The sequence below is a fragment of the Pyrgilauda ruficollis genome, unplaced genomic scaffold (genome assembly GCF_017590135.1).
Source record: "Pyrgilauda ruficollis isolate IOZ18807 unplaced genomic scaffold, ASM1759013v1 scaffold9, whole genome shotgun sequence".
NCBI lineage: Eukaryota > Metazoa > Chordata > Aves > Passeriformes > Passeridae > Pyrgilauda > Pyrgilauda ruficollis.
This window is the reverse complement of record NW_024531043.1, coordinates 240,598-264,934: the sequence shown is the minus strand read 5'-3', so window position 1 is coordinate 264,934 and position 24,337 is coordinate 240,598. Positions and strand designations below refer to the sequence as shown.

The 24,337-nt window shown below is 54.7% G+C and overlaps 2 protein-coding genes across 3 annotated transcripts; both read left to right on the top strand.

Annotated features, from left to right (window-relative positions):
• The first annotated feature begins 508 nt into the window (after nt 1-508).
• On the top strand, nt 509-6,574 carry SLC7A4 (solute carrier family 7 member 4). Its single transcript, XM_041488618.1, has 5 exons — nt 509-566; nt 1,710-2,759; nt 2,876-3,552; nt 4,341-4,449; nt 4,966-6,574. The coding sequence occupies exons 2-5, from the start codon at nt 1,778-1,780 to the stop codon at nt 5,157-5,159; spliced, it is 1,962 nt and encodes a 653-aa protein (XP_041344552.1). The 5' UTR covers nt 509-566; nt 1,710-1,777; the 3' UTR covers nt 5,160-6,574.
• Nucleotides 6,575-14,121: 7,547 nt separating this feature from the next.
• LOC121364894 (P2X purinoceptor 6-like) lies at nt 14,122-23,980 on the top strand. Of its 2 annotated transcripts, XM_041488606.1 has the most exons (12): nt 14,122-14,368; nt 14,474-14,618; nt 14,817-14,888; nt 16,916-16,991; nt 17,427-17,520; nt 17,800-17,880; nt 18,617-18,758; nt 18,934-19,043; nt 20,290-20,383; nt 22,002-22,067; nt 22,755-22,832; nt 23,553-23,730. In XM_041488606.1, the coding sequence occupies exons 1-12, from the start codon at nt 14,244-14,246 to the stop codon at nt 23,589-23,591; spliced, it is 1,122 nt and encodes a 373-aa protein (XP_041344540.1). In that variant the 5' UTR covers nt 14,122-14,243; the 3' UTR covers nt 23,592-23,730. The 2 variants fall into 2 exon arrangements, with proteins under 2 accessions (XP_041344540.1, XP_041344542.1); XM_041488608.1 differs by lacking the exons at nt 20,290-20,383; nt 22,002-22,067 and having other exon boundaries at nt 23,553-23,980.
• The last annotated feature ends 357 nt before the right edge of the window (nt 23,981-24,337 follow it).

Here is a 24,337-nt window from a genome sequence, read left to right as displayed (position 1 = left end):
CAGCTGCTTTGGGCACCCTGTGCCAGGGCCTGCCCGTCCTCATAGCCAAGAATTCCTTCCTAATAACCATGTAATCCTACCGTTTGTCAGTAGGAAGCCATTCCCCCTTGTCATTCCAGGTCCTTGTCCCAAGTCCCTCTCCAGCTCTCTTGGAACCCCTTTAGGCATGGGAAAGGGTTCTAACGTCTTCCTGGAGCATCCTCCAGGCTGAACACCCTCAGCTCTCCCAGCGTGTCTCTGGACGGACCCAGGCTGCAGCCTTCGGAATTTCTCCATGACCACCCTGTATCCCGTTTCTGTGCGGCTCCAGCCGGGCACACACTCCCGGGGCTCCCCACCCTGGGCTCGTGGGGACGCCCCTGTGTCTGCCCCTTCCAGAGGCTGCAGGTGCAGCCCCGGTATCCCCAGCCTCGGCTGCCCGCTCCGGGAGACACCCCTGGGGCTGGGCCGGGGCCTCGCCCGGACGCCGCCCTTCCGCCGAGCCCCGGGAGGCGGAGCCGGGCGGCGGCGGCGGCGCGGAGCAGGTGAGGCCGGGGCCGGTGCGGGGCCCCCGGCCACCCTCGCAGGTGAGCGACAACCCCTGGGACCGGGAGCCGGGCTGGGATCGGCACTGTGGGGAGCGTCCTGGGGGAGCGCGGCCGGGATCGGGGCCGGGGCTCGGCGCCGCCCGGAACCGGCATCGTGGCGGGGCTGAGCAGGGGCGAAACTATCGCCTCTCGCCGCCCAGGATTAATCCAGAACCCCCACACACCCTTCTCGGTCTGGAGGTCCCCACCCTTGGCCACCCCCCGAACTCCGGGGATGCTCCGTGTTCAGTGGGCCGTGTTCAGTGGGCGCCGAGCTCCGCATCCTCCCAGCTGCGCCTGTTGCGTTTGTTGGGATTGGGGACCCCAGTACTGCCACCGCCTTCGGTCGCGGGGACCTGGATGTGCAGGGGTGGGGGTCTCAACCCGCAGGGATTGTGCACGTTGTCCTCACGGGCCATCATCGGCCCTGTCATTCCATCATCTCCTGGGCTTTCCACGACCTTTTGGCCTCTGAGATGTGCACCCTGGAGTGGGGCTGCACCAGCCCTCCGAGCAGGACGTGTTTTTTTACGTAGGTGTGGGGGTTCTGGCACAGGAAGGAGGGCAACTGGCAGCGGAGAGTGTCACCAATCACCCCATGGAGCAGCTGGGAAGCAGCACCTGAATGTCCCTAGCACTGTGTCCTCCCACTGTCATAATGGCAGCTGCCAGTGTGGCTGGTCCCTGGCACTGGCCGTTTCTTGGTCTCCCTGGGGACTCCCAGGAGAGCTGCCCTGGACTTCTGCCGTAGCCTCTGGGGAAGCAGCAGGATCCTGGGAGCAGGGAGATGCTGCATGTCCCCGTGGTGGGGTCCTGGCACAGCAGGGTGAAGTTAAAGTAGGTGTTGAATAAAGTGGAGAGGAGGCAGCAAGGAGACCTCCATCAGGGCCAGAGCAGACTGGTTTGGGCTTTAATGGGGAGCTGCTGCCCTGCGAGTGCTGTGGTTTGCCTGCCACCTGGCAGACTGGCACATGTCCCTGTCCTATGCCACCCCTGGAGGAGGACACACTCTGTGCTCAGGCTCTATGCTGGCTGAGAAGCCAGAGACACCTGGAATGTGCCCTGGTGGCTTTTCCACCCTGTCCCCAGCACTTGATACCTCACTACCAAGGGAATGTTCACCCCTTCCTGCCCCTCTACCAGGTCGCCAGGCAGGATCTCACTGCCGAGGACGCCTCACTCTGCTGAAGGCAGGGCCCGCTGCCTCCACGATGGCAAGATGGCTGCCCCGCTCCACCGACCTGATCCGCTTCTGCCAGAAGCTCAACCGGGTGAAGACCCTGGAGGACGACATGATGGAGACATCCTTTAACAGATGCCTTTCCACCATCGACTTGACGCTGCTGGGCATCGGGGGCATGGTGGGCTCCGGGCTGTACGTCCTCACAGGCACTGTGGCCAAGGAGATCGCCGGCCCCGCCGTCATCATCTCCTTCATCATCGCCGGCTTTGCCTCACTCCTGGCTGCTCTCTGCTACGCTGAGTTTGGAGCCCGCGTGCCCAAGACAGGCTCTGCCTACATGTTCACCTACGTGTCCGTGGGTGAAATCTGGGCTTTTCTTATCGGCTGGAACGTGCTGCTGGAGTACATGATCGGAGGGGCTGCAGTGGCCAGGGCCTGGAGTGGCTATCTGGATTCCATCTTTAACCACAAGATCAAGAACTTCACCGAGACCCATGTGGGTGCCTGGCAGGTGCCGTTCCTGGCCCGCTATCCAGACTTCCTGGCAGCTGCCATCCTGTTGGTAGCTACTGCCTTCATCTCCTTTGGGGCCAAAGTGTCCTCCTGGCTCAACCACGTCTTCTCAGCCATCAGCATGGGCGTCATCCTCTTCATCCTCATTATGGGCTTTGTTCTTGCACAGCCCAAGAACTGGAGCACCCAAGAGGGTGGCTTTGCCCCATATGGGCTGTCAGGCATCATGGCTGGCACAGCCACCTGCTTCTATGCCTTTGTGGGCTTTGACGTCATCGCAGCCTCCAGCGAAGAGGCCAGGAACCCGCAGAGAGCTGTCCCCAGGGCCATTGCTTTCTCCTTGGGGCTGGCCACCGGTGCCTATATCCTGGTGTCAGTTGTGCTGACGCTGATGGTGCCCTGGCACACGCTGGACCCTGACTCTGCCCTGGCTGATGCGTTCTACAGGAGGGGCTATGCCTGGGCAGGGTTTCTGGTGGCTGCTGGCTCCATCTGTGGTGAGTACAGGCAGCGGTGGGAGGGAGCTGCCCACCCTCCTGCCTTGGGGGCTGGGAACAATCTCCAGTTTGGGTTTAGCTCTGATGGGGTCTTCCTTCTTCTACCCGTCCCTCAGCAATGAACACAGTTCTACTGAGCAACCTCTTCTCCCTGCCACGCATCGTCTACGCCATGGCCGAGGATGGGCTCTTCTTTCAGGTCTTCTCCCGAGTGCACCCCCGCACACAGGTGCCCGTGGTCGGCATTGTGGTCTTTGGGCTGCTTATGGCCCTGCTAGCCCTCGTCTTTGACCTAGAGGCCCTGGTGCAGTTCCTGTCCATCGGCACTCTGCTGGCCTACACCTTTGTGGCCGCCAGCATCATTGTCCTGCGCTTCCAGCAGCAGAAGGGGGATATCCCCGCACCAGCGGCCAGTGGCCAGCCCAACCCTGAGCCCCATGAGGGCCCATCCAGGGGCGAGCTGAAGGAGTATGAGTCCTTCTCCGACAAGCTGCAGCTGGTGGACAGGGACAAGAGCAAAGAGCAGCGGGAGCCAGGGCAGCTGAAGGCAGCTTTTGAGCCCTACCTGGAATTCCTCAGCGACTTCTACCCGGGTGAGGTGGTCACGGTGGCTGTGGTGACCTTGATGGTGTCTGCCATCTGCCTCTGCTCCATCTTAGTGTTTGGCAACACCCACCTCCACCTGCCCACCTGGAGCTACTCCCTGCTGCTGGTCCTCTTCAGTCTGGGCTTCCTGCTCAGCCTCCTCCTCATCTGGGCACACGAGCAACAGCACAGCACCCAGACCTTCCAGGTATGCCCAGGGCCCAGGCAGGAAGTCCCTCTGCAGGGGAAGGGGAGGTGGGAGCAGTTCTGATGGACCCGCAGGGCTTCCAGGCACAGCACTTTGTTGAAAGCACCACAGCTGCTGAAGGAGGAGGACGGAGGAGATGAGGAAGAGGGTGTTTGTGGACACTGTGTGTGTGGAGTGTTGGTGCCTCTGCTGTTACTCTGTGTGGCCACTGGTTCCCAGGAGGGGACATCCCCAGCAGTTCTGTGTCCATCCCATGGGGCGGATCCCAGGGATTGCTTCTGTCCACCTTGGGCTCCCTTCTCTGCATCCCCACAATTCCTCTGCTCCTCTCCTGCCTCAGCTCCTTACTTTGGCTGCCCTTCATCTATGTGATGGAGCCCATTTTCAGCCTCCAAACCACTTCTATACCTCTTGTGCTCCCCCTCTCCTGTTTTCAGCCCACCTGAGCCCTGATGTAGTCAGTGCAGCTTCATAACACCAGTGGTGATACCACTTCCCTGCCATGCCCCTGCCCTGGCTCCTCTAGCAAGGACCACATTGGCTCAGGATCATTGGCTAGGAGCTTGTTTGGTCCTCATGATAATGCCTGTGCCCACCCTGCCAGCCTGGCTCCCAGCTCCTGGCTCCATTGTTCCTTTTCCTTAAAAAAAGTGCCACTTCTAGAAATCCCAAGGTGACAGTCCCTTTGTCCCACACATTTGCCAGTGCTGTTTTTTGTCCCTATGATTTTAAAGATTGAGAATGTGGTCCTGCAGGTCTCACCCCTGCCAACTCCTTTTCTCCTGCAGATCCCCCTGGTACCCCTCTCCCCAGCGCTGAGCATCATCCTCAACATCTACCTGATGCTGAAGCTCAGTTACATGACGTGGCTCCGCTTCGCCGTCTGGCTCCTCTTGGGTGAGTGCTTCCATGGCTGCTCTGGGGAGGGGGAGCAGGGTTTGTCTTGGCACTCTCCAGCTGCTTTGGCAGTTCCTCTCCCCCATTTATGGGTCTGTAAAGTGCATCCTGCCCCTTTCTGCCTCCGGTTCCCCTTTGGAGACGCAAGGTGAGGTCTCCCAACATCTCCTGAGCCTCTCCCAGAGTGTTACAGCTTGTTCCTGTTAGAAGTTCAGATCCTCCTTAAAGCCCTGGGCCAGAACCACCTCCCTGCTCCTGAGGCAGCTCCCTGGGGTTCAGGAAGTCCTTCCCTTTCCCAGGGACTGAGGGTGCTCCCCTTGCTCTTAACATGCTTATAACCTTGGGCAGGACACTTTTCCTCCTGTGTGCAGCTCAGTTAAACCCCCGTGGTGCTTTAGCTTTTTGCTCTACTGGGTTACTGACCACATCCGTGCCACGTTCCACTGTGGTGCCAGCCATGACGGTGCCAACAGCCAGGCTGTGCTGGAGCCCCTGCTGTCTCTGTCCCTGCTGCAGGCTTGCTCGTCTACTTCGGCTATGGCATCTGGCACAGCAAGGAGAACCTGCGGGAGCCACGACCCCAGCGTGTCAGCGCCCGCTACGTGGTGTTCCCGGGTGGCAGTCTGGAGGAGAGGGTGCAAGCAGTCCAGCCCAGCTCCCAGCCTGCCGCCGGGACGCCAGACACCGACACCGATGACTGCAAGAGATGACGCCTCCGGCAGCGGGGGCGCCTGGAGATGGGAGCGTCGGAATCTCCTCCCGCAGTGAGGCGAGAGACCCACCCCCCTCCTCCTGGTCCCTCTGACAGCAGAGCCAGTGGGGCTGCCCTGGGTGTGGGGCTCCACCTGGAGAGGATGAGGATGCTCACCCTTCCCCACACGCTTCTGACAGTGTGGAGGGGCCGGCTGCCTCCCTCCCCATCCCCTGCAGTCGAGAGCTGGGTCTCAGCCCAGTGCCTGCCCTGCTCATGAGGAGCCGTGTCCTTGTTCACCTCTCCCCGAGCACACTCTGGCACTGTGCAGTACATCTGTCTGCCAGCACATCCATGCAGCTGGGCATGCAGAGGTTCCCTAGGGACCAGGACAGGCAGCCCAGTGCTGCCTGTCCTGACTCTCATCCTGACTGCAGCCCCCCTGCCTCCTGCAGAGTCCCCTTTGGAAGGAGGCAGGGGCCAGTCATGCATCCCCACAGGCACCCCTGCCATCCCTATGCCCAGGGCTGCTCTCCTCAAAGGCTGGGGCTTGAGGGAGCTGAGGGGCAGCTGGAGACATGACATGGAGAAGGGGTATGGCCAGAGTGGGTGGCTGGGAAGGCACCCCAGGAAAGCCTGTGGAGGCTGGCACAGCAAAAGCCCAGCTGCATCTTCCCAGCCGCTGGAATTGGCTGTCTGAAGGGTGGACTGGGGGCCATGCCCACAGGAAGATAATGCCATGGCCAGGCTGTTGCCCCAGTCCTGAGCAGGGTATGGGTCCTAAGGACTCCAGGTACATTGGCTTGCCCCTGGAGGTCCCCAGTGGCATCCCTGGGCTGGTCTGCCTGGAGTCAGCTCCCTACTTCTCCTGCACCCCAGCAGCACCACCTGCCCCACCATGGGGACTCAACCCCCCATGATGCCCCTTGCAGGCTCTCTGGGGCATGGGACAGGCTCAGGGGGGCTTTTTCAATATGGCTCCCTCCCCAGCAATCATCCCCATGCTTTGGGGTCACCCCAGCTGCAAGGGTGTCATGGGAGGGTCTCCAGCAGCACTGCTGCAGCCACCCCTGGCTGTTTTGCCCATGAGCCTGTGGTCAGTCAAATGTGAGGCTGCCAATTTGACAGGCCTTTCAGCATGGACACCCTGCTCCATCCTCATCCTCTGCATGCTGCGAGGAGCTGGGGACTGTGGGCAAGCTGTTCCATTACTTCTTGCTGGCCAGTCACTGGGGGACCCTAGAGAGGCTGTGGGGACCCTCAGTAGGATAGTCTGGCTCCAGTGAACCCCTCTGTCTGCCAGCACTGCTCCATGTCCCACCTCGTCCCCGCGCTGCCACCACCGGCGCTGTGGCCCTGCTTGGCACCTCTGTGTCGTGGCTTGTGAGCAACGGGCTGATTTGGTCATCCTCATAAACACTGTTTCTGCCATGGCTCTGACTGGTTGTGATCTCTGTGTCCCCAGGACTCAAGGTGGGAAACACTCCCCAGTCGACGCTCAGGAAAGCCCCCCCAGAAAGCGGGGAAAGGGAGGGTGCCCACTGCCACCCTGCTGCCACCGGGGTTCCAGTCACAGGACAAGCTCCAGCCAGATCCAGAGAAACCGGGACCCCACAGGGCTGGATAGGCTGGGACTTGAGCCTTATAGCACACAAATACCCTGATATTGACCCAGATAGGACTGAACCCCACTGTGAGCAGTGAGGACAGTGCTGAGTCAGCACCAGGGCAGGGTTACTAAAGCTGCCCAAGTTTAGGAGCCAAAGGATGTGAGAACTTGTGCAATTAATAGGAATTATTTATAACCCACAGTCACCCCCATCCCCACACTGTTGTTCTCTAGGGAAATGTCCTTCCTCAGATAACACTCTTTCTTCATTAAAAAGCAAGTGTTCAACAGGCACCCAGGGAGGCACAGGCTGAGCCCTCCTTAGTGGCTCAGCTTTAATCTTGGTAATAAAGCCATTGTCAGCAGGATAAAGGCGAGTAAAAAGATCCACAGGGACACAGGAGGAGGGAGCCCCGCACAGAGCTGGGGAAGGGCAGGAAAGTCCTCACAGAGAGGGATGGGCTGAGGGTGATTTTTATGTTCCCCTGTGGAGGAAAGTCAATGGCAGTGACATCTCTCAGTTCTCCTAGCAGGGGTCTCAGTCAGCATTTTAAGCTGCAAAAGACCAAAGAGTTATTGAATGAGCCTTGTAACCATTGATATTTCTTCTATTTTAAAACATTCATTTCTAAAAATGCACACAAATCCCTGTTAGGATGTGGCACACAAAGCACGGGGTCCTCCCCAGCATAGCAGGAGGTGCCGGGGATGCAGCCAGCAGGGTATTAAAGGATTGGAATATAATTCTCTGGCACCTGGAAGGCCAGTGGAGCCTCCCAAGCACACTTGTGGGTTTTTTTAAAAATAGGATTACAAAATTTGTTGGTTCATGTGTCATACACTGTCCTACAGCGGTAACATGCTCTGCACAGAACATGTATTAATTGATTTTTAATTGACTACTCATTAATCTACACATTAAAAAAGGGGGATGGCAGCAGCCACTGGCACCCAGACAGCCCTTCTACAGGAATTTGTTCCTGAAAATTGTATCAGCAGAGAAAAAAAAAAAATCCAAACAAATAATCAGCGGGCTTTAAGATGGCAGCCTGTAATTGTAAGAGAAAACACTGGCTATCCCATCCATAACCTCAATTCCAAACAGATGTAAGATGAAACCATTCTCTTGTGCAGCTCCCAGAACCCTGTTTCATGGAGCTCCAGGAGCAGCTACTTGCTGCTTCCCTGTGACTGACCATACACCTGATTTGCCGGGCAGTATCCTTCTCCAAATTAACTTATAAATAAAGTCCTCTATTTTCTGGGAGCCATGGCAATGATGTAGTCAGGCTGCAGGAAATCAGTCTATTTCCAGAGCTGCAGGGAGGTATGTGGGTCAGTGCTGGAGTGACCAGTGCTGGGGCTCTGGGAACTGGGAAGGGCTTTATGGGCCATGGGGCAGGAGCAGCTCTGGCACACGTGCTCTGGACTGGATTAAGAGGGTCAGTGTGAGTCCTGGATGGTAATCCCTGCAGACAGCATGGGAGTGGACAGGCAGCAGCCAGGGCTGGCTGAGCCTCTCCAGTGATGCTGCTGGATTGGGAGAGTAGCTGGCAGGGCAGTGCTGCTTTGTTGTGCCCTGGGAGGACAGTTCCCAAAAAGCAGGTGCAGCAGGACACGGAGAAATGCAAATTCAGAGGGGAATAACATGGGATTTGTACTAGAGAGAAAATCAGTGTTGGGGCTGCCACCTACCCCTTTTAAATGGCAGTGAGTAACCATGCCTGTGGACCTTAGCCCCAGGTGCAGCTCAGAGATGCTCCAGGGATGGACACAAGGACTGAGCCAGTGATGATTTTGGAGGCTTCAGGGCACAGGATCGCTGCTGCAGCCCATGTCCCTGGGGACAGGACCAGTGGGAGCTGCAGAGATCTCTGGGCTGTGGGAGCTCTTAACAGAGATCACTGGGTTGTGGAACCCACAGGGATTGCTGGGCTCTTACAGGAGAGCAGGAGTCGCAGGTGCACAGTTTAATAACTGGAATAAGCAGCTGCTTGCAAAGTTGAGCCTTGTCCATGCTGGAGGGAGGAAGAGGGGAGCCCCAAGCACTGGAAGGGGGTGGTGTGTTGCACCCAGGAGAGAGCAGCTCCATGTCCTAATTAAATCACTTCCCAGCCTCATGTTCCTAAATCATCCCTCCCCAATCCTCCCCCCCCCCCCCCCCCCCCCCCCCAACAAGCACCCAAAAAGGACGGGGTATGTTCCAAAACCCCCCCCCCCCAACCCCCCCCCCCCCCCGCCCCTGGCTCTGAAAGCAGCACAGATGAGCTGCGGGGCTCAGGGAGGCCGGCTGTAAGTAATCCGCTCATTATCCTGCCCTGCTCCCCTCCTCCTCCTGCAGACACAGCCCGAGGATGAGGTAAGCATCACGCAGCATTCCAGGATGCCAGCACTGGTGTATCTGCTCCTACCACCAGCCAGGGAATGGCAGAGCATTAAAAGATGGCACAGAGCAAGGTGGTCCTGTTGTCCCTTTGTCCCTGCACGATGTGCTGGTGGTCAGGCAGACAGGTCCCCAGATCATTCCAGGAGTGTTTGTGCTGTGTCTCAGCAGTCTCCAAAGCCGCAGCTCTTCCCGGTCTCAGCACTTTCCAAGGAGCCAGGGCACAAATGGCGTGGCCCCATCCCTGTGGCAGAGGTTTCATTCCAACACCAGATGCATCCGCTGCATCTGCTTTGGGGGCAAGGGAGGAAATGGCCATTTCCCCACATGTAACACGCCACACAGACACAAAACTGCAGCTACTGGCCTCGATGATCTTAGCAGTTTTTTCCAACCTTACAGATTCTATAAAAGGAAAATAAATCTTCCCCACATGCACAGGAGGCATGGAATGAAGCAGTGGACTGAAACTGCCATGAGGAAGATTTAGGCAGGAGACCAGAAACGTTTCCTGAGGCAATGACAGCTTGGCCTGAGGTTGTGAAACATCTGTCAGATGCTGGCAGGAAGGAGCTGTGGCGAGTGGCTCCTCTGGAGCCAGGATGGCTGATTTCTCATTACCCCACACCTCTCTTGCTAGGCTGGAAGCACTCTAGGGCAGCCAATCCTTGCTGGGACAAGAGCCAATGCACCTTTGGGCATGGCAGCACACTTGATATCCTAAAGGAGATGAAAGTGCTCAAGAAAAATACTTGGAAAACACAAAAACCCCTTTTCTGTGTGGGGGGGAGCAGCTGGAGACACACTGGAGGTTCCACTGCCCAGCCCTGCCTCCAAAGTTAGCTGCTACAGTTAGAACTTTGGGATCACCTCTGTAACTTACACCAGAGAAGTTCCACATGGAATCAGGCAGTGAGCTTCCCTGGAGCAGTAATGCTCATTTTCCAGAAACAGGCAGCTGGAGCAGTCCCAGAGCACTGCAGCAAAACCAGCTGACAGATCCTTCCAAAAGGTGACAGGGGATGAGGAGTCAAGGCTACAAAACACCACTGAGCAAAGTGAGAGCTACTCAAGAATTCTGGAAAACTACCATTAGTGGCAATCAATGTGGATTTGTGTAACCTCTGTGCTCTGACTGGGAGAGGACCTGGAAAGAGGCAGCAGTGCTGGTGTGCTGTAACACCTTCATGAGGCATCCAACTGCTACCTGGCACTCTTGCAAAGAAAACAAAAATGAACAATATGGAATTGACACTTAGACACACACACACACACCAAAAAAAAAAAAAAAAAAAAAAAAAAAAGGCTCAGTACTAGAATCATTGAATCCCTTGTGAACAGGGATTCAACAAGTCTTCTGGTGAATTATTCCAAGATTGGTTTCCAACACAGAGAGAACACAATTGACTTTGAGGAAGGAGGAACAGTGATTCCAGCAGGGGAGATCAGCAGGTAAATTTGGAGTAACTGGTATTTCAGTCTAACAGAACTACAGTTCTCAGAGTAAATCCCTACATGTTAATTCCTCACAACCTTTGGCAGCAGCTGCCAAAGCACAGCAAATCCCTCCAACTCCCCACACAATCCTCCAGGCCAGCTCCAGCTGCCTGCTCCCTCTTCTCCCAGCAGCCCTCCGGGAATGCAAATCCCACCTGGGCACAAGGCAGGCCTGTGCTCGGTGTCCCTCAGCCACCTCATCAGACCACAGGACAGCGGGATGCTCAAGGTCCCTATCCCAGTGACACTGCCCGGTGTAACACCACTGGCTCACCTGGTGTGTTTAGGTTCCCAAATGGTTTGTTGATAGGTTTGTTGAGCCTAAAACCACACGGCTCTGACTCTAGTGACAAACAAATTAATGTGTCAAAACACAGGCAAGTGGATCTTCTCCAGCTGGTGAATAAGGACAGACTTGGAGTGTACTGATTTTAATCTGCATCTCTCCTTTGAGAGAACACAGGAGGGGCTAGGGGCAAAGGACATCACAGAAGCAATAAATGGTAAAAATATTTTAAAATATAAGTACTTACACTGATTTAAACCAAGCCCTATAAAACTTCTGTGTTCAATACATAAAGTTTTCATCTGGAGACTCAGAGAGTGTCAGGATGGTTCTGATGTTTTTAGAGACAGCCCAAATTTAGAGACTGCAGCCTGTATGTACAAGTGGTATTTGCAAATGGTTTGGACAGACAGTCCTGAGACAAAAGCACTGTCTTGATTTATTAGACACGTAACTATAAAATGATTTGCACATTTATAGGACAGACCCCACTAGGTACATAACAGAATTCTCTTCAAATAAAGAAGATAAACTTTATAGAATCACAGAATCATTCAAGTTGGAAAAAACCTCCAAGACCATTAACCCAGCACTGCCAACTCACCACTAACCACCAACATGTGGTCTCTTTCAGCCTCAGAGGCTGGAAGAACTGGTTTTTATTTTGGTGAGTAAAATTTTAGTAGAATAAAAACAATATATAGACTACAGAACAATATCTGTGTTGATTTATGAATCAGAAATTAAACCATTCAAAACATTCATTACAGTAATTTTGACTCTAGAAAGGAAAAAACTTGAAACAGAGAAATGAAAACATCTGTGATATGTCCATAGATACTGGATGATTTTTCCCTCTTAATTCCAAGGTCCATGTGATCCCACGTCATAGATGACTCTTGGACAGGGACAGGCACAAGGCCAACAGCACATCAGCTTCATGTGAGCTTTCACAGTTTAAGAACAGGAGTGAAAACAATTCCCTGCTCCAAGCCTTTGGCCAAGGCAGCTGCTCTTGGCTATGGAAATGGCTCCAGCTAATTCTAAGTTTAATCAAATGTTTGCTGCTATAGCCATTTCAAAAATCTCCCCTAAGAAAAAATACATGAAACCAGTTTAAGAGTTAAAAGGAAGCTTGGGTTGGTTCATGTACTTCTCTGCAACTGTCTGTATTACCACTAGGTGATTAAAACTACATCTTTTTCTACCTCATTTACCACAAGCCCAAAGCAGAAGCTGCCAGACAGTGAAGCGTCTACGTTCTTTGACCTCATGTTGCCAAGACAGAAAAGAGGGACTGAAAGTCCAGTCACTGTGACAAAGCCAGGGGCTGGTGCTCACAGTGCAGCTGTGACTGCCCTGCTCGTTCTCCAGCTGATGGAGCCTGAAAGCTGATACTGAGCAGCCAGGGAGCTCCCACAGCCTCCTGGAACCCCTCCCAGAGACGCTGGAAATCCAAATAGGTTTGCTCAGCAAGTGTTCTGTGAATTTCCAAGGGAGCAGGAAAAACATGAGGGTGTCAACTAGGATAAATGAAAAGGAAAACATGTCCATACCTGAAGCTGAGACAGCTGAGGAGAAGTGTTGGACTGTAAAAGGAACGGGAGGTGAGGAGGACAGGGGTGGTGACAAGCAGCCACTGGAGCCTTCAAAGGTAAACCCAAGGAAAGCAAGCAGCATGGAACTGGGAACGAATGAGGTGGATGGCTGGGGTTCTCCTGGTGGCCAAAAGTGGTGAGGATTAAGATTGTTTTCTCTCCTGTCAGCCAAAGAAGGCCACTGAAGACATGAAGGATGTTCAAGAAGGAGGCTGTAGCAAGTGAGATGTGTGAGGACTGAGGATTGTAAAGCAGTGGATGGAGCTGGACTTCGACTTTGGCATGAAAGACACCACCCAGGGAAAACATGGATCTGGCACACAGCATTTCAGAAATATTTACAGAAGCTAAACAGAAGCATAGCCATGACCTTGTGATTATACAAAAGATACTACAAAATCAAATTATTTTGTCCATCCACGGATATTGGAGACAGGAAAATTAACTGGAAGGGACCTCAGAGAACTATTCCAGACAAAATAAACTTAAGAAAAAGTTTTATCATCAAAAATGAGTAGAAAAGACTGTACTTTTTTATGGTCCAAACTACACATTTCTAAGATTCTGTACCCGCTGAAAGCAGCTTCAGGTGGAACCACCTGACATGAATGTACAGAAGGTTTATAATTTCTTCCTAAAAATATTAATTTTAAAATATTAATTTAAAACAGAAGGTTTATAATTTCTTCCTAAAAATATTAATTTAATATTTAGTGGAGTACTTCAGGGGAGATGACATAAAGAAAAATTCTTTCTGTGGTGTACTGACCCATTTACACATCCCATCCTCCCACCTGCATCCAGGGAAGGAGATGATTCTGGTTCCTGAGCACTTCAAAGCATTCTGCTGGCAAATCCGCTCTGCTGGCCAACATCACATCTCATGTGGTGAACCCTGGGCTCTGGTAGGTCCCCGAACCTCCAGCAGGGCAGGTTGGAATGGGTCCCTGATGTATCCTTGATGTAAAACTTGGGTTGCTCCATCATCCAGAGGAACGACATAATTTTCATTAGGCAGAAAGAAAAATTGCCCATCCCTTGACCGGGAATGGTCCGTACTGGTTTAGCACAGGCTGGAGAGCTGGGGGTGCTCACCTGGAGAGGAGAAGGCTCCAGGGAGAGCTCAGAGCCCCTTGCAGGGCCTGAAGGGGCTCCAGGAGAGCTGGAGAGGGACTGGGGACAAGGGATGGAGGGACAGGACACAGGGAATGGCTTCCCACTGCCAGAGGACAGGGATGGATGGGATATTGGGAATTAGGAATTGTCCCAGGTCCTGGCACAGGGTGCCCAGAGCAGCTGTGGCTGCCCCTGGATCCCTGGCAGTGCCCAGGACCAGGTTGGACAGGGCTGGCAGCAGCCCGGGATGGTGGAAGGTGTCCCTGCCACGGCAGTGGAAGGGCTTTAAATCCCTTCCAACCCAAACCATTCTGGGATTCTCGTTGTGGGGAGAGCCGGCGGCTGGAGGCAGCGGAGGCTCGCCCGGCGGTGCGGCAGGCCCGGCAGCCGCTGTGACCCCGTCACGGCCGCTGTGACCCCGTCACGGCCGCTGTGCCCGCCCCCGTCCCGGCGTCGGGGCTGCGGGCCCGGCCCGGCCCGTGGCTGCCGGCCCCCGGGCTGCCTTTCCCTTCCCTGGCCTCCTTCCCCTCCTGGTGCCGCTATCCTCACCGTGCCCCCCTTTGTCCTTAGTGCCGCTAACCCCCCCCGTGCCCGCCTTTCCCCCCGGTGCCACCATGCCGGGCCCACCCTGCGGGTCCCTGCTCGACTACAAGACTGCCAAGTTCTCGCTGACGCGGAACCGGCGGGTGGGGCTGCTGCACCGGCTGCTGCAGCTGAGCGCGCTTGGCTACCTGCTGGGGTAGGGAGCCTGCCCTCGGGCTGGCCGGTCCCCGCTGCGGTAGGGCCATGCCCCCAGCCCTCGGGCCCGGCCGGGGGTCCCTCAGAGTGCCCCGCATCTCCGCAGGTGGGTGCTGCTGCTGCGGAAGGGCTACCAGGAGCGCGACACAGCCCCGCGTGTCGCCGTGGTCACCAAGGTGAAGGGGGCGGCGGTCGCCGAGGCCGCGGGCCGGCGGCTCTGGGACGCTGCGGATCTCACCTGGCCCCCGCAGGTACGGGCGGGCCCCGGGCGGGGACAGGGAGGTCACACTTACGGCCAGTCATCTTGACAAGGGGATGCCGCGGGTACCACTGGCCTCCCCAAGCCCTGGCAAGCCCATTAGTGCCTGTTCCGCCCATGGTGTCACAGGGCGTCCCCTTGGACCATCCTGGTGTCAGCCTCCCTTTGACAGCGCCTTCTTGCTTCCCAGGGAGAAAATGTGCTTTTCCTGGTGACCCATTTCATCGCCACAATCCAGCAAGCCCAAGGCACCTGCCCCGAGGTGAGTGAATGGACCTGCCCCAGCCCGGCCTCACAGGAGTGAGATGGAGCCAGTGGTTCTGCTGCTCAGTGGCACCCAGTGGAAGACCAGATAAAAGGGGAAAATGGATTTCTATTCTCACAAAACCCAATTCCCCTCATTCTCACTGGATCATAGCACTCCCCAGCACATCTGCACTTGCTCTGTCATACCTTCATGAGCCAAGATGTGTATCCGTGTGCTCTACCAGAGGACAGGGGATATGAAGCTTCTGCAGCTCTGAACTCTTTGGGTGGTGGCACTGCATGACCATTCCAGGCTTTCTGCTGCCCTTGAATAAGGGGATACTTTGACACACACTCCATGGATACCTGTGTCATGTTTCCTTGGTAACTCCCTGCTGCAGGACTAGTGTCCTATTTTTAGGAGGAACAGAGCACAAGGTCTCTAGATGGTTTTCCAGCTATCCAACACTTAATGGTATATGTTCTCTGGGAGAACTCTTCCCTTTAAGGCTGGAGTCAGGCCAGCTCCTCTGCTGAGCTCTCCCAAGCTGAGCCCAGCTCAGCAGATAGGAGCAAATGTCCTTTAAGCTGGACTGCTGCTGGCACTTTGTACCTAAGCCAAGCACCAATCGTCCTAATGGTCCCTTCAGCTCCTGCTGTGGCCAAATGCTGCAGAGGAGGAGAAACACTGGGTTTGGGTTGGGGAAAATGGCACCAGTGATCCATCTTTTAAATGCTGAGAACTCTTAAAGTCCCAACAGGGAGGAAGACAAGTGCTGTAGGGCATTTTGGGGTTCTCACAGGCAGCCACAGGCACCTCTAGGTGCTGGGTTTGCAGTGTGCAAGCCAAGGACACACAGAGCTGAGGATTTCATTCTGTTCCAGAGCTGGGGCGTGTGTGGGTGTCTGTCCCAGCCTACACCCCATGCTGGTCTCCAAGAGTTCCTCAGTTCCTGGCATTGGGGCTGTAGATGGCATTCATATTTGGAAAGCTTTGAATATTTAGCAGTGGCAACTTTTGGCTTTTCAGGGAGTTTGAGCTGCCTTCATATTCTTGATGACCAGAGTATTTGGTTCAGGCAGATTAATTTATCTGTGGCCAGAGGCAGCATAGAACATGAACTGTTTCAGCAGCTGTACATGCACTTAAGTCTTTGCATCCTTTTATCCCTTTATGTTCCTTTTCAGACTACCAAGTTCCCTCCTTCCCATGCCTTGCCTTCCTCCCCTAAATAACCCATTCCCTAAACACCTGGTGCAATCCCCAGATGTTCTCCTGCATTCCCATAATGACTGCAGCCCCTAGGCAGACCCTAGCCAGCCCAAAGATACTGCTCCTCTCAGATCATGTTGGTGGGTTTTACACCTGAATGAATGGCTGAGGCTGTCCTGGGGCAGCCCAGGGAAGGCCTGAACAGACCCCCACTTCTGACTCCATAACTGAGAATTCCCCTCCTGCGTTTGGGCCTTTGTACCCTCAGAGCTTGGGGAGTGGGTTTCTGATGAGCTGGTGACTCCTGTCATGGCCTGGGGTAGCTGGGGAGGTGTTAGTGGTGTTTCCCCAACTATGGTCATCTCTCTGTGTTTGAATAAGAGATTTTTACTGCTCCTGACAATCAGGTAGGTCCAGAGTAAGGGTGAAGCTTTCCCTGTCTTTTGTAAAACTTGTGTTATGCTGGATTTAGGGTCTACTAAGCTCTCCCCCAGGGAATTCATTGTGGTACTTTACAAGGTGCTTAATGGGCTCAGTCATTAGGGCCCTCCTGAATCCCTCTGTGCTGGTTCCCAGTTCCATCTGAAAGGTCTGAGGTAGCTCCTAAGGCTTCCTCTGCCACTGAGCAGCAGGACACAAGTGTTCTGGAGAGGAAGGGTTGCCCTTTGGACATGCCTCTCTTGTGACGGGCTGGAGGCTGGTGAATGTTCGTCTCTAACTGTTTGGGAGGCACTTGGAGAAGCAGGAGCAGCAGTGCAGCAGTGGGGGGAAGTGACAGCATGGCCTCAGCCTCACAGCACAGTGACAACACTTCTCTCTGTCCCTCCCAGAGCCCCTCTGTCCTCGACGGGATGTGCACAGAAGATGCAGATTGTCCTGTGGGAAACCCTGTGGTTCATGGCAATGGTACTGGGTGTTTTGCTAAAGAAACAAAATCCTAGAATGGTTTGGGTTAAAAAGGAACTTAAAGCTCATCCTGTTCCACCCCCTGCCATGGGCAGGGACACCTTCCACTGTCCCAGGCTGCTCCAAGCCCCAACCAACCTGGCCTTGGGCACTGCCAGGGATCCAGGGGCAGCCACAGCTGCTCTGGGCACCCTGTGCCAGGGCCTGCCCACCCTGCCAGGGAACAATTCCTTCCCAATATCCCATCTAAACCTGCCTCTGCCACTGGGATGCCATTCCCTCTTGTCCTGTCTCTCCAGGCCCTTGTCCCAAGTCCCTCTCCAGCTCTCTTGGAGCCCCTTTAGGCACCAGAAGGGGCTCTAATGTCTCTCCAAAGTCTTCTCCAGATGACCAACCCCAGCTCTCTCAGCCTGTCTTATATTGTCTTGTTTCTAGGGATAAAAACTGGGAAATGTTTGATGTTCAATGCCACCCATTCCACCTGTGAGATCTATGGCTGGTGTCCTGTGGAGAATAGCACCCTGCCCAGGTAATGACACATGAGGAGACAGCAGATATTGGGAGCTTTGGCTCTCTCCCTCTGTGTTAACAGGAGTCTGACCACACATGCCCAAGGGACAACCAGGCTCTGGGAGACCTCTGACATTGACTTTCTGGTCAGTTAAACTCAAAGGGTGTCACCCAAGAGCATTTCTTGTACCTGTCCATTGTAGCCAAAATCTTGGGATTGCAGGAGGGACTGCAGAGCTTGGGAAATGGGGCCTTGGCCACTGTGCATGACTTGACTTCGTTGGTGGTTGTTTTCTAGGAAACCTCTTCTGGCTGAGGCAGAGAATTTCACTCTTTTTATAAAAAATACTGTCCACTTCACCAAATTTAACTTCTCCAAGTAAGTACAGTACTCCCAGCTGGGCTGAGCATGCAGCCTTGTCCAGCCTTGGCACTGAGCCTGTCATGGGGCTGAGGAGCTGAAGCACTCGTGGAGCCAGTGACACTCAGGGCAGGTGGTGCTGAGGCAGTTTAGGGCAGGACAGGTGTTGAGGTGAATACAGGTCACTTCAGCTGTGCTGGGTGTGCAGTTCTAAGAGCAGTGGGATGGGGACACCTCAGAGAGAGGGATTGATGTCCACCTGCCCATGCAGAGCACTGCGGAGAGCCGGACAAAGCCAGCCATTCCCAAGCTCTCATTTGGAAGTGAAACTAATATTTTTGTCTTTTAGTCCTTGCAAAGTGGTTTCATAGAGGGCAAGTAAAGGGCTGCACTGACCCCACAGTCCCAGGCACACTGACTGTGCTGCCTTACCATGGCAGGAGACATGGCACGAACTGTCCCTGCTGTTACCCATAGCAGTGACCAGAGCTGGGTGCTGGGAAGAAACAAAGGAGCACAAAGAGGTGGAAGGGAAGGCCGTGGCATGTGCTATAGAGGATAACTCCATGTGAGATTCCTCTGGGCTGGTTTTTCTCCACTCTCTTCCATCTGAGGCTTTAGGCAAGGCATTGACTGTCCCCCCGCTGATGCAGGAGCACTGGTGGGCCCAATCCAGTGAGAGGGTCCCCTTTGCAGTCCCACAGCTGGGCTCCATGACCTCCCACACCCCTGCCCCCCCTCTCTCCTGTCTCAGGTGCAACACCTTACAAACCAGTGACCCCAGCTATTTCAAGAGCTGCACATATGATCCAATCTTCAACCCCTCCTGCCCTGTGTTCCGTGTCCGTGACATGGTGGAGGCAGCTGGAGAGAACTTTGGAGACCTCGCACTACTGGTACTTGTTTTTTATATAACTATGGAAGGCAACTCAAAATTCTGCAAGGATGTGAGCAAGAAGCAGAGGACTGACCTGAAATGCTTAGGGAATATGTGATCTGGGAATGTCTGAACAGTCAATGACTCAGCTAATCTGATTCCATGCTTCTCCTGGAATAAAATGTGTTTTTCAGGGGGGAAGTATCAGAGTCCTTATCGAGTGGAACTGCGACCTGGACCACGCTGCTACCCAGTGCCAACCACAGTATTCCTTCAGCCTGCAGGACATGAGGTACAATTTCAGGTGAGGATGCTGGGACAGTGGCCACACAGGCCTGTGGGATCAGCACATGACAGTTGTTTGAGATTTCAGTTCTGATGGATGCTCTGAAAGGAGCAGCAGGGACAGCAAGTGTGCCTCAGTCAGTCCACAAATGACACTGAGCTGGGTGGGAGTGTGGATCAGCTGTAAGGCAGGAAGCCCTGCAGAGGGAACTAGACAGGCTGGATCTATGGACTGAGGCCAGTGGTGTGAGGTTCAACAAGGTCAAGTGCCAGGTTCTCTCTTGGGGCCAGAACAATGCCATGGAATGTTCCAGGCTGGGGCAGAGTGGCTGGAAAGCTGCAGGCAGAAAAGGACCTGAAGGTGAACATGAGCCCAGGTGCACCCAGGTGGGCAGGAAGTCCAAGGGCACCTGATCTGTGCTGGCACTGCTGGGGCATCTCCAGTCCTGGCAGATCTGGGCCCCTCCTGACAGGAGAGACCTGGAGGGGCTGGAGCATGTCCAGGGCAGGGAACGGAGCTGGGAAGGGGCTGGAGCCCCAGGAGAGGCTGAGGGAGCTGGAAAGGGGCTCAGCCTGGAGAAAAGGAGGCTCGGGGGGACCCTGTAGCTCTGCACAGCTCCTGACAGGAGGGGACAGCCGGGGGGGTCGGGCTGTGCTCCAGGGAACAAGGAGTCTTATTGGAGGGAACAGCCTGAAGTTGCACTAACAGAGTGTTTAGATTGCATGTTAGAAAAAATCTTTTCACTGCAAGGTTTATCCAGCGCTGGTGAAACTGCCCAGGGCAATGGTGGAGTCCCTGTGCCTGGAGGGATTTAAAAGCTGTGTAGATGTGGCACCTGGGGACATGGGTTAGTGCTTGGTTAATTATTTGAACTTAAAAGTCTTAGAGACCTTTAAGGCATTGGGAAATGGTAACTCAAGGCAGGGCCTGTCAGTACAGGGATGCTGTGGCAGTTCTCAGACTTGGTAGCTCTTTTGTGTTTGGAGCTGAGCAGGGCATTACCTGAGGGCAGGGACCTCTGACTGTCCCCACCTGAGTTGGGCACACGGAGAGCTGCGTGCCCCCAGTGACCCAGACTGGGTGCTGAGGGGATGCTGACGCCCCACTGTTGGTGCCAGTGAGTCATCACTGCACGTGTATGGCCAGTTCCCAGCCTGGAGGACACCCAGGAACCCAGAGGCCCAGCAATCCTTGGCACTGGCTCCCCTTTCCTCCCTGCCTGCATGGAGCTGCCTTTCTGAGCCATGCCCAATGTCTCCCACAGAACTGCCTCCTACTACTGGGGCTCACAGCAGCAGCTCTACCGGAACCTGCTGAAGCTCTATGGGATCCGCTTTGACCTCTCTGTGCATGGCCAGGTACCGTGAGCTCCTCAGCCCCAAGGCTGACTCCTCACACCACTGCTCCCACTCTGCCCCTGTGCTTTCTGCTCCCATCACTTCTCCCCTCCTGGGTGAGCTCTTTGCCTCTTCCCAGAGTTTTCTAAGCAGAGCAGGAGAAAACAGTCTCTCCTATTTGAAGAAAAAGCTTTTGGTAATGCCCTGAGGAGGGAGATTTCCCTCTCTGAGGGTCTGACATGGGGGCCATGAAGTGTTCAGTAGGCAAGGTCACCTGGTCTGGGCTTGTGGGTGTCTCTCTCTGAGGGTGTTATGGTGAGAGCACCCTGACAAAGATCAACCTGAACTCTACTGAACCTGGACAATTAATCCCTTCTTGATTAAAAGTACCCTCAGGGGGAAAAGGTGTGGCATGATTAAGGCTGGACATGCCCCAGCCATGTGCCTGAGAGCCCGGAAACGCCCTGTGTCCTAGATTCACCCTCACCACTGTGGGCAGGAGGTAAAGGGGGACTCTGCTTCTCTGCCCTGCTCTGGTGCAGTGCTGCACATGCTCTGGTGTCCCCAACAACAGAAGGATTTGGAGCTGCTGGAGAGAGCCCAGAGGAGGCCACAGAGATGCTCCAAGGGCTGGAGCTCCTCTGCTCTGGAGACAGGCTGGCAGAGCTGGGGGTGCTCACCTGGAGAGGAGAAGGCTCCAGGGAGAGCTCAGAGCCCCTTGCAGGGCCTGAAGGGGCTCCAGGAGAGCTGGAGAGGGACTGCGGACAAGGGATGGAGGGACAGGGCACAGGGGAATGGCTTCTCAGGGTAAGATGGGATATAGTGAAGAAATCCTTCCCTGTGAGGGTGATGATGCCCAGGCACAGGGTGCCCAGAGCAGCTGTGGCTGCCCCTGGATCCCCGGACATGTCCAAGGCCAGGCAGGATGGGGCTTGGAGCACACTGGGACAGTGGAAGGTGTCCCTGCCCATGGCAGAAGATGGAATGAGATGAGCTTTAAGGTCTCTTCCAACTCAAACTATTCCATGTTTCCATGATTGTTGATGCTGCTCTATGCAGCACCACTCACAGACTCAGTGCTTAGCTTTCCAAAGAGGGAGCCTGTGCTGAGAGCACTTCCCACACTGAGAGGTGTCCATAGCTGGTCTTTGATGCTCAGCAGTGCCCTTTGTACCTGAAGAAGGTGAAGCACACAGTGCAGGACAGGGTGTACCACTTCTAGGCTGAGAGAGCAGGTCCAGGAGCTGTGGAACAGGAGAGAACAACCAGAAGAGAAACCACCAGACTCATTTGTGAAGGGAGGGACACATCACATCAGGGTTGTGTTTGCTGGGATGTGGTTCCATGGGTGGCAGCTGCAGCAAGAGGGAGATTCCTGCTGTGCCTGCAGGAGCAGGTGGGTCACGGTAACCTCTGCTGCTTCCAGTTCATCAGGCACCTCAGTCCCTTCTTTGACAACCAAAGGGGGTTGGAGTCAGCACAACAGCAGTTCCTACAAATCTGCATGGGGAAATATCCCTGGATCCTTCCAGCACCTCCTGACTTTGAGCATGCTGCCCCGCAGGGCTCAGCCCACAACCTTCTCACCCCTCTGACCACGCTTCACCCTCTCTCTTGCCCCTCCACTGTTTCTCACCAGGCTGGGAAGTTCAGCATTGTTCCTACTGCTGTGAGCTTTGGCACCAGCATCGCCTTCTTTGGTGCTGTGAGTACTCCAGATACACTCTTCTCCTTCGATCCATGGCTTGGGATTTGCCACTTCTCAATTGTTTCCCTGCCTGCCTAGGCACAAGGCTTCCTTAGTGGCAGCCAGCACAGAGGGGAGATGGTCTGGCAGGGTGTCAGCTCAGGTCTCCCTGTGACCATTTGTAATGACACCACTAGATTGGGATCCTGAGTGCTGTCAGAGTCATGTCTCATGGTGGTCAGGTTTTTGTGTGGAACCTGGGACAGAGCATCACTGGGATGCTGCTGACAGGAGAGCAGCTTCTCTACTTCTCTGACTGAAGGGTTGCAGTGTCCTGTCACTATGGTGGGGCAGCCCTTTGTAGAGCCCTTCTGTGGCTCTTCCCTTCCAGCAGAGTAACAGGGAGGTTCCCCACCTGCCCCCCTTTCCTCCCTGACGTGCTCATCCCAGTCTGTATGTGACTGTGAAGGTGCTGGAACAGCCCTCCCTGTCCATCCATTGCAGTCTGGGGATCCTGTCTGACCTCCTGTGCAGCTCCTGGACCAGGTTGGGTCAGAGAGGAGCCAGTGGAGCTGGCTGGAGGCAGGACTGGCTGGGAGCCACAGCAAATGCCCACAGCTGGCTGCAGGGCTCAGTGGGAGCCAGGATGAAAGGCCAGGTATTCCTGTGGGAAGTTTCTCGTCTTCAATGTTTGTCTGTCTCCAGGCTACAATGGTCTGTGACCTGGTTCTGCTCTACCTGGATGCAAAGGCTGACCTTTATTGGAAGGAGAAGTTTGAGGAGGTAAGGATAGGGCTACATGGGAGAGAGGAGGTTTTGAAGTGAATCATTTTGGATTTAATGATTTTCTGCCCTTTGGTTAAAACTCAGTTCCAAAGATCAGGGAAAAACCTAGTGGAGCAGCTCTTAGTTTTCAACTTTTGGGCTTGATTGCCAGTCTGATCTGGGAGAGGGATCCAGCTGGTGCCAGGAATCAGGGAAAGTTGCATCATGACCTCAACTACTGTCAAAACATCCATCAGTGGATCGCCATGGAGACCTTTATCTGGAAAACTGACCCAGCTCTATGTTTTTCACCCTCTTTCAAAGGGAATCTGTTGGGACTCCATGCAGAGAGGGGCCAGCTCTTCAGGGCACATCCTGTTCTGTGGGTCATTGACAAGTTTATGTGCCAAACATTATTCCATTGTGGGAATTCACTGCCCTGGTGAATCAGGAGTCCCCTACAGACCAGGAGAGCTGGCAGTCCTGCCTCAGGTCATTTCCAGCTTTGTCTGGCCAAGTCTTTGGAGCCTCTGAGGACTGAGATCCTCCATCTCCTGGTGAACTGTCCCAAAGCTGCACCATCCTTTTGGGGGGTAAACTTTCCTAATGCCTGATCTCAAATCCAGAGTGGGGTGGGGGTCCTGGGAATCTGGTTGCATGGAACCAAGCAGAGTAGCTGAGGGCCACCTGGGCTGCCTCCATGCCTGTTGTATACTGATGTCCCTGTTCATTTTGCAGGCAAGACCCCCTAAAGGTAAGCCTGAGGCCACAGCTTAGGGGCACCGGGAATGCTCCACCACAAACACCCTTCCCCCCAGAGCCACCTGCAGGTAGATATGATGGGGACATGGCTGCAGCCCTGGTAGAGGTGGGCCAGTCCTGGCCCAGGTGGGCACTGCCAGGGTGAGGGTCTGCCTTTCCTGGAGAAGCACTGGCAGCAGCAGCAGTTCTTGGCTCCTGGAGCACAAAGCCATCCCAAGGGCAGCTCCCAGCGCTGACAACCGGTGCTGGAGCAGAGCTGCCCATGGAGCTACCCCAGAGTGTGCTGGGTCCCACTGGTCCTGCTTGGCACAAGAGGCTTAAAGCATTTTGCATTTCTCCACATTCCAATGATCATGGATATTGATTTCCCTTGAAAAACAGGGATGCAATGGAATAAAGCTCTTCTGGAAGTGGGAGGAGGTTTTACTCTGTCTCTGGCCCTGGAGGAACTGTAAGGTTCTGCTTGCATCTCATAGCACCCATGCATGCTTCCAGCTGGGATGGCTTCATGTGGGCCACCTGGATTCTCAGAAGCTCCCTGGGAAGCTCAGAGAGGGTTTAGGAGCCAAGTTTAAAGTGCCAGCCCTGGGCTGGTACTTCCTAGGGGTATGCAGTGGCTCCTGCACCCTAATTCCTGCCTCCTGCCAGGGCTGATGCTCAGCAAGGACAGGCACAGCCCTGGGGTGAGCCAGAACGTTTCAGAGGTGCTGACCCCTCACTCCCACCTTTCCTAGGCTGTGCTAGCTTGTGCAAGGAGGGAT